Source organism: Passer montanus, unplaced genomic scaffold (assembly GCF_014805655.1).
Source record: "Passer montanus isolate IOZ18808 unplaced genomic scaffold, ASM1480565v1 scaffold78, whole genome shotgun sequence".
NCBI classification, from domain to species: domain Eukaryota; kingdom Metazoa; phylum Chordata; class Aves; order Passeriformes; family Passeridae; genus Passer; species Passer montanus.
The window spans coordinates 1953165-1965293 of NW_024373034.1; the positions used below are offsets into that span (position 1 = coordinate 1953165).

A 12129-nucleotide genomic window follows, 5' to 3' on the forward strand; every position below is an offset into this window, starting at 1 on the left:
TCTGGGACACAATTGGTTTCAGAAGTATCTTTAATGCCTTAAAATAATTCCTCTTTAGAGGTTTCACTTGCATTAGGAGGATTTGTTTAGGCATCCTTCAGGTTTACAGCTCAGTCTCCTGTCCTGTAGATGACTCGGATGTCATGTGGTTGACTGCATACTAGGATAGTTGTTCTGCATACTAGAATAGTTATAAACAAACTTTAAATTAAAAGTTTTGACTTTTGTTTACTGAAAAAAAAAAGGCAAGAAAAAAAGCCAACCCAAAACCCAGAGAAGTTAACCCATCTTGTACTGTTTCTCTGCAGTTACTTCAATTTCTCTTTTGAATTTTGGCCTCTTCCAAAAAGTTTTTTTTCAGATCGACAAACAGGAAAGGTACTCTGAATATTTTCAGCTGTGTCTGACACAGGACTGCTTCTAACTCTCACAGATTGCCTGAGCTGCTTGTTCTTACACAGAAGAACACAAGCAGTATGGTGTCCCATCTATGAACACTCAAAAAAACTGAACAGTTTGCTAAATACATTTGCTTCTGCTGTTCAGATCTTGATGTGCCTACTAGTGCATAGCTGGACATCAAGGGCAATCACCAGGGAAAACCAGAACTGTGTCAAATCTGTTCTTCTTGTATACTGTATATTCATATATAACTCTGCATATGTTCTTTATGTTTTTGTATTTCTATTTATATTAATCATATCTACATTAGTATTAATATTTATGTTTGGCACAAGCACAGCACAAGATGCTCTTTGGTTACGTTAACACTTACGAAGATGGGGAGGGATAAAATTTCACCTCAAGCCGCCTCTGTCTGCTGCCTGTAGCACGTTACAGGATGTGCCAGCTCAGCCTTCCCCTGACCCATTTCATACACCCCTTTCCCTTGCAGGCTGAGGGATGTGCCAGCCATCCCCATGATCAGCAGCCGCACTCTGTGCCTGCACTTCCACCCCCGCAGAGGGCTGCACCACCACGTTCCCGTCATGTTCGACTACTTCCACCTCTCCGTGGTCTCCGTCACGGTGCACGCCTCCCTGGTGGCTCTGCACCAGCCTCTGATCAGGTAAGGGGCACAGGATGTTAGTGGGAAGGCAGAGGAGCTTCCTCTGCTGAGTTTTCTCTTGCAGTTTGCCCATTGGATGGGAGAAGCAGAGAGGATAATTTAATTTAAAGGTTTTTTGGTCTAGGGCTGAGAGGCTGGAGATTGGGGTTTAGAAACAAACTCTGACAGGCCTCTTCCCTTGGTAAGACACTGGGGGTCTGGTCAAAAAATAACAAAATTTTGGGAAAGAGGTTAAGAATTTGGGTTAGCCTTGCTCTCTATTCTCCACCTGCAATGGGGAAAATGCAAATTGTGTTTTCCTTGGTTGTTTTTCCTCTTTATCCTAACAGCAACTAAAAGCATTTACGTTTTTCCTCTCTGATGATTTGTAAAGCATTCAGGACAGCTGGACTCATCCATGGCCTCTGTGCATGAGCATAATTCATAAAGTGGTTAGGAGGAGGCATGCAGGAGTCAGTGCTGGCTAAGGCTCCACTGGATTTTCCTTTGCAGCTTCATCTGATGCAGCACTATAATGCCAGCTGCCATGGGGTCTAGGTGTGGTTTATGTTATCTGATTCATAATGACAAGAAAATAATTCAGAACTCCTTCAAGTAAAACAGAGCTGGAGGTCAATATTCTCTGATATTTAGAGCAGGTGAAGGGAAGCAAAGGTCTTTCTGGCAATTTACTTAGAGCCCAATCGTGTCAGTGCATGAGATGGAGAGGGCTGGGAGGGAGGGAACTCCTTTGGCTTTGAAGCAAAATGCAGCATTCAGATTTGTTCAGTTTACCTTAACTCCAGCAAGGTCTTTTTTTCTGTAATGACCAAGAAATCTTAATGTTGTCAAATACTGAACGAACAGCACAGTGTGAGAAAGGAAAGATGAATCTGTAGAGTTTGTTTTCCTCAGGTTTGGTGTTTTGACTAAATTCTTCTTTGTTTCAGTTGTCCATTAGTGTAAAGGCATTGCTTGAACATGATGCCACAGAATGAATTGGGATTGTAAGAGGCTGAGCCTGAGATTGTGAGAAGTTGAGAAGTTGTGGATGCCCCATCCCTGAAAGTGTTCAAGGTCAAATTGGATGGGGTTTTGATCAGCCTGGTCTAGGGGATGGTGTCCCTGCCCATGGCAGGAAGGTTGAAACAAGATAACCTTTAAGCTTCCTTCCAAACCAAACCATTCTAAGGCTGAATGATTCTGTGAGAAGTGACAGGGATGTGTCTCATACCAGCAGATCAGACTGACATGTCTGTGTTCTGCTGATGTGATACAGGTAACTGCTGTATCTCTGATTTTCTGTCTGGTGACTTCTTAAAGAGTGAATTAGATTCTAAGAGACTACTTCTAACCAGAGAGTTTTGATCAGATAATTTGCTCATTGTTCTCCTACAGGAAAGGATGAAAGAACAATAGCTTAAGAGGCTTAATGACTGTTTTCAGCTCTGTGTTATCCTCTAATGAATGGGGTTGCACAGCCTTGTTACTGGTATTAGGCATAAATCACATGATGAGCAACTGTTCCATAGTCAGATTATTATAGCTTTTAAAGTACTACTATTTTGTGGACATTTGTGAAGTAAACAATCTATTTACTTAATGTGGTGGAATGAAGGTTTTTGGCAACACAATATACAGTCTCATTTGCTTAAGCCCATAAAATCATTTTAAAGTGTGATAGCAAGGATTTATCTTCTTCTTGATAAATATTCCAAACCCAAAGAGTTTTTACGTCATGCATTCTCTATATATAAATCAGAAAGAAGACAGTAATGTAAAATAAATGGCACTTCTAAGCACTCTAAAACAAAACCAGCTAATTAAAACTTATTTGGGTTTCCCACCACTCAGGACTTTGCATTTCATAATTTATCACTGGAGTATATTAGGAGCATAAAAAAATTAAGCATACAATCATATTTTTATTTCATAACACAATAGCAGCTGAATGACTATATAGTATTTTTTTAAAAATCACATTATAGAAAAAATAAACCCCAAATCATACAACCACAGAATGGATTGGGTTGGAAAGGACCTTAAAGATCAGTTAGTTCCCTGAATGACTATATAGTATTTTTTTTTTAAATCACATTATAGAAAAAATAAAGCCCAAATCATACAATCATGAAATGGATTGGATTGGAAAGGACCTTAAAGATCAGTTAGTTCCAGCCCTCCTGACACTCCTCCCACTAGACCAGGCTGTTCAAAGCCCCATCCAGGCTGGCCTGGAACACATCCAAGGATGGGAATGATTACATTATGAAGGAAAAAAAAATCCAACAGTGTTTCACTGTGGTATCATTTGCTACCTTGAACTGCCCTATCATGCTATATACCTTGTGTGTATATACACATTATTCCTACACATATCTGCAGACCCATATGGAAAACTGCAACAGTTCGAGACCTACCCTGAAAATAATTGTGTAAAATTGAAATTTACTGCTGTATTGAAGTTTTCCTGCAACACCACTTTGTGTGAAGCACATCTATCAGCTCATACATGCCATGTGGACTCAGCTTTTTATATTTTGTCAGCTCTGATGACACATTAGATGCTCTTGTTCAAGTTTTTCCATGTTGTTTGTGTTTAAAGAGGAAAATCAGCAAGACCAATCCAGGCCTTTCCCTTCAGGGTAATGTATACTCACAAACAGCTCCTGCTGGGAAAACTTTTCCAGGGTGCCTCCATTACCCCCTGCTTCTTTAACAAGTGAACATTTTGATATTGATATTTGTCCTGGTTAAAAATTCTGATATAATAAATATTACATTAGGTTTGAGACTTTGAAGCCCTCACCTTTTACCAGCCTGAGAATGAGTGAAATTCACATGTCTGGGATCTTTTGCAGGCTTCTGGATACAAATTTTGTAATTCAGCTTTTCTAAAAAGTGTAGCAGAGCTATTTGATAGAGTCCAAGTTCATGGCAACTGCTAATGGTTTTGTGGATTTACTGAGAAAGTGAGAGGCTGAGTAGGAAGGTGGTGAGGCAGACTTTGAGTGAACTCCTCTCCAGCTTTGTTAGCACAGAATCATAGAATGGTTTGGGTTGGAAGGGGCCTTAAAGATATTTTACTTCCAACTCCCCTTCCATGGGCAGGGACACCTTCCACTATCCCAGGATGCTCCAAGTCCCATTCAATCTGGCCTGGGACATTTCCAGGGATGAGGCATCCACAGCTTCTCTGGGCAACCTGTGCCAGGGCCTCACCACCCTCACAGTAAAAAAAAAAAATTCATCCTAAAATCTGAAATGCATGTTTTTTTCAGTATTTAGCCATTTCCCCTTGTCCTATCAGTACATCCCCTTGTCAGACATCTCTCTCCTTTTTTATAAGCTACCCTTAGGTACTAATGTCCCTCCAGGGTGACATTAGTACCTAAGGGTAGCTTATAAAAAAGCCTTTTCATCTCAAGGCTGAACAACCCCAGCTCTCTCAGCCTGTCCTCAGAGGAGAGATGTTCCAGCCCTCTGGCCACTTTTATGGCCTCCTCTGGGCCTGATCTGAGAGGTCCACACTATCCCACAATGTCCTGTGCTGGGGATGCCAGAGCTGGATGCAGCCCTGCAGGTGAGGTCTCACAAGGGCAGGGCAGAAGGGTCAGAATCCCCTCCCTTCACCTGCTGCTCATGGAGCTTTGGATGCAGCCCATCGACCAGAACCTTCAAATTCTTATTTGCAGGGCTCCACTCAATGAGTCTCAGTCTGTACACTCACCTGGGAATATCCAAGCTCAGGGGTGACACTACAGCCCAGGATGTGGTTGGCTTTCTGAGCTGCACATTGTTGGCCTCTCTTCAGTTTTCCATCCACCAGAACCCTCGAGTTCTTCTTTGCAGGGCTCCTCTCAATGAATCTCAGTCTGTACACTCACCTGGGAATATCCAAGCTCAGGGGTGACACTTGGATCTCATGAGGGTCTTGTGGGCCCACTTATCTCCAGAGCAATCGTATTTGCTGTACCTGTGGGATGACTACAGGCATGGTGTGATGCTTTGGTGCTTGGATTGCGTCATCTCTGCTCCTTGGGCAGCTGCATCTCTCTGCAGCAGAGAAGGGACTGCTTAGTTTGACTTGTTCTTGCTGAGCACTGGGCCAGAGCTTGATTAAAAACTCTTTCTCTCATCCTTAGATATCTTTGACTTCTCTGAAAAGCACCCCAGGAGTGGCTCAGGAAGCTGGACTGTCAGGGACCAAGTTCAAGACTTTTCTTTCCAGGCAGAAGTGGAATAATAGGGGAGAATTGCCATGTAGGGCTCAGCGCCTGTGATAGCTGTTGTCTTGACCTGAAACGCTTCTGCCCTCACATGTGTCTTTCCCTAAACCCAAACCCTTTGACAAGGCACAGCAGGACACTGTGATACCAGGGCTGGAGCTGTGGCAGAGCAGTGGCAGCTGCTGTGCTGGCTGTGGTGTCTGCACTGAGTGCTTCTGGCACCTGCAGATCATGGGGTAGTGTTTCAGACTTTTAGAGAAATAGAGCAGAACCCACAGCAGGAGCTGGATTCCCCATCCTAATATTACACAAGAGGCAGTTTTCTTTGAAAAGTTGAGGGTTTGCCTCTGGCAACCTCATTTTACCCAGGGTGACGGGAGATGAGCAGGTGAGCCTGTAAAAAGATAACCAAAAAAAGGGAACAATGTTCAAGCTTAAGTCTGCTCCCCTGCTGAAGCACTGGCCTCCTTAAACACCGAAATACCTTCCATTCTCTTACCTAAGATCCACTTGTAAGAGGAAGGTGAGGAGGAGGAGGCGTGGGGGCTTTGGACTCAAGTTTTCTCATTTTTATGGATGAGTTTGGTTTCTGGCCCGAGGCACTGATTTCTCCCTTAGCTCCCTGTCACTAGCCAGGGCTGTAAGTGCAGCCAGTGCTCATTAACCAGCTGCAGCTGTTAGGAAAGACACTTTGCTCCAGCATAACTCAGAATTCAAGAAATATTTCACTTTTTCCCCAAAGGAAAATGTGGTATGTGTAGTCTCAGGCATGCTGCAAGCACTGTGCCTTACACTGGACTCACTTAGGAGGCAAACACAAGAAACATGGCTCATTAACTTTAGAGAGCTCTTCACTGCTTCCCAAAAAATAAAAACCCAAACCACCAAGGAAATTAAAAAAAGCCAGTCTTGAAATTGCTGCAGATAAGCAGATTCTTTGCCATGGGCAGCTGGCAAACCTGTTTCCTCTTGCTTACACATGAAAGGGGTTTATTTTTCCCAGCTTTCTGGATTCTCCTGAATTTTCTATTCTTTTCCCCAATTCCATACATAAGTTTATGTGAAAAAAACAAAGTAGGCTTTCAGGATTTTACTTGTTAACATTGAATTCTTAATTGCTCATCTCCAAATCACTGTGGAAAACCAAGAAATCTTGGTGGAATCTGACATGGGGAAATAATATAGTGTAAATTTTGTTGGTGGAGCAACCAAGACACAGATACTCATTTTTTCAGTGCCTTTACCTTGTTCTTTCTGGAAGAGGAAACAGAATCAGAGGGACACAGTGTATTTAAAGATTTCTGATCTAGCCCTGATCTTGTTCTCTGCTTCACTGCACTGAGGAGTTAGGCCAAGCCTGGCCCTTCTTGAGCAATTTTATCTCACCTACATTTGTTTACTTCCAGGCATCCTCCTGTTCCTCAAAAGCACAACTGATCCATCTGTAAATGATGCACACACTGTGCTGCCTTGTGTACCTTGAATCTGGGTACAGATTATACAGGTCCATTCTCCTACAGCTGGAAGTGTTGCTGACTCCTACCTATGGGCAGCTTGTGTTTGAAACTGTAAAAATATTATACTGGGGACTAAAGTTCTTCACTTATTCTCCCTCTCAACCCTGTTTGCAAATAAACTATTCTGTAGAAAGAAAATGGAATTTTTATGCAGTTAGGAGCTATTCCTTCCATAGTATGTTTATTAGAATCATACTGGTTTATATTATTTTCCTCTAGGAACTCACCTATAACTGGATGATTTTTCCTTTGAATTTTCTTTTATTTCGTAGTTTGTTTCATATCCGCAAAGATAAAACTTCACTTTGGCTGCCATTCTCCTGTGCTGCCAGCTGAGAAATCACATAAGAAAAACATGACAATTTCTGAGTCAAATTTAAAAAGAAAAATCCCACTCAAAAGTAAATTAAATATCACCACATGGCTTTATCTGCTTTCAAGTTTTATAGCAACTAAGGTTAAGTTCAGGACAAATGAGCCAGCATTTTCCAGCAGTCAAAATCAAAATTAAAGATTTCAAACCAGATTCCCCCTTGACTCTGTTTGGTATCTAAGGAGAGATATGTATTTTCATTAAAATTTAATTTTAATAAACCTTATCAGTTTTACCCAAAAAGCTCAGAATGTTTTATTGATTATAACCTTAGTGAAACTCCTTGGGTAAGAGAGGACCATGTCTAGAGGAACACAATCCGTAAACATCCAGATTATTCTTAAAAAAAATAACAGATCACCCATGTACCCTCTGGCCATGTACCAGTAGGAATTTGCCAAAAGCTGTATTAAAGTTTTGAGTTAAAACAGTGAGGGAAATTAGTGTTGTCACTACAGCTTTCCTGTCTGTGGGAAAAAGAAGTTACTGGTGAAAGGCAAATAGATGGCAGTGGGGACTGTGAGGGTTTAATTCTGAGTTGTGCTATTTCTATGGAACTGACTTATATTTTCAAATTTTAAATCAGTAATATTTTATGTATAAGGGACTGAGATATAAAGAAGTGGTTTTTCCAAGGATCTGGTCTAAACGGGATACAAGTTCATTTCTTTAGTTTTCACTCCTATTTTACTCACAAGACTGAAATTTCTTGTCATTAGAAATGTAATGACTGTGTGTGTATGGAGGTTGTTTGGGTTTTTTTACAGTTTGATAATTTCATATAGTGCAAGACAGGTTTTTTCCCCAAGCAAGAATCAGATCCCATTTTTTCCCCCCATTCTGCTGAAAACTTTGCTTCATGAAAAAAATTGTTTCAAAAATTCAAAACAACTAAACCCTTCTCTGCTAAAAAAAAAAACAAAAACCAACAACCCCCCCCAAACAAACAAACAAAAAAATCACAAAAACAAACAAACAAACCCTCCCCCCCCAAAAAAAAAAACCAAAAAAAACCAAACAACTAAAAATGAAAGAAAAGTATTTCTTTTTGGGAAGGTGAATCTGAAAGAGAACATGGTTTTCTATTAAACTACCCTAAAGTAATTTTTTAAATTTACTTCAATAACACATCTGAGTTAACATTTATCAAGGCCTTTCAATTTCTTATGCTCAGAAACTGTCATTTCATTTATATGTAAGATAATTGTCCATAGAAGAGAAAAAAAACAGGGAATGATAATTTAATATTTTGTGCTATACGAGAACCTAGTGTTACCACATTGAATTCTGCAATAGCAAGTTCAAAAGAACCAGAAAGTTCAGCACTTATTACAATGAGCAATTCATTTCAAAAGATGTTACAGGGGCCAAAAGGATAAATCACAAAGTCATGGGCACAAATTCATGGAAGGTAACCATGACTGCTGGAAATAATTGCTTGAATACAACCTTTGAGTCAGAAAGGTCTTAAATTTTGATTGCTGGATTTTGCAGGCTGTAAAGAAGGGAAAAAAAATTTGACTTTTCAAGGCAGTTTACTGTACTGTGTGTCCACAGATGACTGCTGTAATAATTGGGAGACTCCTTTGAAGGATAAGGGCATAAAATGATAGAATTATAGAATGGTTTGGGTTTGAAGGGACCTTAAAGATCATCTTGTTCCCTGCCATGGACAGGGACACCTTCCACTGGACCAGGCTGCTCAGGGCCCCATCCAACCTGGACTTAAAAACTTCCTATCTACAAATATCTACAAATTCTCGTGGTAACCTGTGCCAGGTTACCTGGGCCACTCATGGTCTCATGGATAAGGTCATCAAAATGCCAGCTCAAAAAGAACCCATAAAACATTTCACTGAGAATATTCATATTCCTGCACACACTTTAATCCTCTTGGGCACACACACATGTTACCTCTTTTGACCTTTTTTATCCTGATTCCAATTAAAAGCTGAGGTTATCATACTGGATAAGGATCTAAATGTTGATATTAAATCAGTGCTATTAAATAGATAGTCAAAATGGACATACAAGTAACCAAGGTTCATGATTGATACAATTGATCAGGTTTGCAGAAATAATTAGAAGAAATAAATACAGCGAAAAAATAATTGATGTAGCAAATGAACCTGTTATTGCTAATAATTTTTTTTTTCCATCATAATGTACTTCAGACAACATTAGAGGGACTCAGCAGTTTGTAAGCCTTCCACTTAAACTTTCCCTCAGCAGACTGATGATGTTTTGGCATGTTTCCCAAAAAAAGGTTTTTGTTTTACAGTGCTATGTGAAATCAATTTCCATAAAACCAACAGATTAAAAACCCTTTTCTGCTGTAAAAGCAAAAGATAAATAAAAAAGGCATTAAAAAGTGCTCTTCTTTCCCGTTAAACCTTTGAAAGCTTTGCTCATATTCAAATGAGGAGCTTTTCATGTGCACAGACCATTTGTTTAAGCTTCTCTCTCTGATACCAGAGCATTCATTTTTTATTTTGGTTTCTTGAGCCTTTCCAGCAGACCACAGCCGACAACATCATTCAATAACAGCTGAAATTATTCAGAGCAGTGTATTGCTTTTGTCTGTTGGAAATAGCTTTATTTATTTGTTATTTATTTATTGCTTTTATCTTAAATGGTGCATGTAGGAAATACATGGAAAGACTTCATGCTGCTTAGAAACAAACAGCTGGAAATTGCTTTGATAACATAAATTAAAATATAGATAAGTAAGAATAGATATTTGCTGATTTGTTCTACCCCATCCTACTTCTTATGGAATTATTTTTTTGCCAGTATTTATCTATAACAATCTGAAGTTTTGTCCTACAGACAAGACAGGGATTTGTGTTTAACCTTCTGAAACTGGTCCAATTTGTAATTTTGCTTGAGATTCTTTTTCCAATGTTGCAAAACTGTTTCACACCAGAACTTCACCTTTTTATGGCTATTTTTGTTTGTTTGTTTGTATCTTTAATATGAATCCTTCCAGAGTTCAAGAAGCATTTGGGCAATGCTCTCAGCCACATGGTGTGTTTCTTGGGGCTGTCCTGTGCAGGGTTAAGAGTTGGATTTTGGTGATTCTTGTGGATCCTTTCCATCTCAGGCTGTTCTGTGATTCTATGATTCTTTGTTTTCTGTGTGTTTCTGTACAGCACTCAGCACTTTCACCTGTCCTTAAAAACTGAATCTGGTGTAGATATCAATTCATTAGTTTTATCTGAGCTGATGTGGCCACATGATACATACCTACATAGAGGAATAACCTCGGATTGGAAAGGCATTGCAGCAGGAGTGGCACTTCCCTGTGGCTTCTAGTTCTGGCACATTATGTTTTTAAGATGTTTTTTGTGTTCTCCATCTTGGAAGCTTTTATCCTTTCAAGAAGACCAGGTCTCCTGTTTACAATAGGATTTGGGATGCTTGGATGGGCATCGGATACCTGTGGATGGTGATCCCAGTCAGGAAGCTGTAGCACAAAGCCAGTGGCATTACCTCTGCACTTGGTACAAACAGCAAATGTGTTTCCCCCTTTTCTCTACAGTTCATTATTTCAGTTCCACCTCTGCCTGCATGTTTGTTAAGAACCCTTTTGGTTACTTTCATTGCACTTTAGTGATCACAGTTGGTAATTTGACTCATTGAATTCCCCACAAGTAGATTGATTTCCCTCTTGAAATCTTGATGAAGTTTGTGTACAGCATGTGTTATCAGAGGGACTAACAGTATGGTTATCTCATCTCCAGTTGTTGATGAGACAGTCATCCACCCTCTCTCTACAGTCCACAATTAGAATTAAATACTTGGAGGGTAGAATTCCTCTGATCTGTTTGATATCACTCTTCAGCAAAAGATGACTCATGCTGGAAATGCCAATTCCTCTCCAATGAATATAAAGGCAGCCCACATCATTAACTGGGGTCTAAGTACTGCTCACATTAATCCAAAGTATGAGCCCTGGCTGTGCATCAATTCTCTCGTGGGCTTGATGCTGAGTAAACTCTAGACAGGTTATTCCACCCTTAATGGGTTCTTGGTCTTCAATAGCAAATGTACAAATATAGCCAGAAGGGAGCACTAACCACAATAGTCAGCACTGAGAATAAAACAACTTACATTCTGTCAGTTCTTTGATGAAGAATTTGGATAACAGTGAAATCACATTGCACCCAGAAAAAATAATTTTCTTTGGCTGAAGTCTTATCCTTTTGGTGCTGAAAGCTAATGCCATGGGAGAGTGCGAAGTGGCAACCAAACTTCCAATCTATAAGAATAAGTTTGGGATGAGCTAGAAAAGATATTGGTAGTTAGGAGAGATCATGCACAACTCAAAGAGGAAGGGTGATGTGGTTAAAGCCAGAGAGAAAGATGTTGCATCCAATCAAGGTGCAAGCTGATGAGAGGTTGCATAAGAATGTGATCCATGTGGATAGATGGAAAGGTTGTGTTGGTGAGATGTTATGCTGGAAAAATATCTGTAAGATAGCAGAGAAGGGAGTGAGTTAGAGATAACACACAAACCACTCGACTGAATGCCTAGAAAACAAACTTCATTCACATTGCTTGAGCTACTACACACTAGACAAGGATAATTTTCAAGGAAAACATTAATTTACAGTGCAACTTGAAATAAACAAAAGCACAACTCATCAAAATTGTAACTCTTTTCTAAGCAAGGAAATAATACTGGGAGAACAATGATTCTTCTCTAAAAATGCTCCTCTGATTATTTTTTTCTTTTCAATTTTTCTCTTTCTAGTTTTGCTCGTCCAGGGAAAGGTTCATGGCTTGGTAAAGGCAACCTGGAGGCGGGACCAGACCAGTCCAGTATGTCATTAGAAAATCTGGTGTTTGGAGCTGGCTACTGCAAACCCACTTCTTCTGAGGTAAGGAGGATGACAAATGATATCTTACTTCAATTCCATCACACACAGTCCACATTGTCTGTGGAGAGCATGTCATGGT

At 40.0% G+C, this 12129-nt stretch overlaps 1 protein-coding gene across 4 annotated transcripts in view; it reads left to right on the plus strand.

Moving 5' to 3' along the window:
* The window catches only part of FAM135B (family with sequence similarity 135 member B), a 192900-nt gene that overhangs the window by 131158 nt on the left and 49613 nt on the right, over positions 1 to 12129 (plus strand). For all 4 annotated transcript variants that reach the window (XM_039731506.1, XM_039731505.1, XM_039731508.1 and 1 more), the window contains exons 6-7: positions 896 to 1069; positions 11924 to 12050. In XM_039731506.1, coding sequence (XP_039587440.1) covers positions 896 to 1069; positions 11924 to 12050 — 301 coding nt within the window. The remainder of the gene's footprint in view (positions 1 to 895; positions 1070 to 11923; positions 12051 to 12129) is intronic.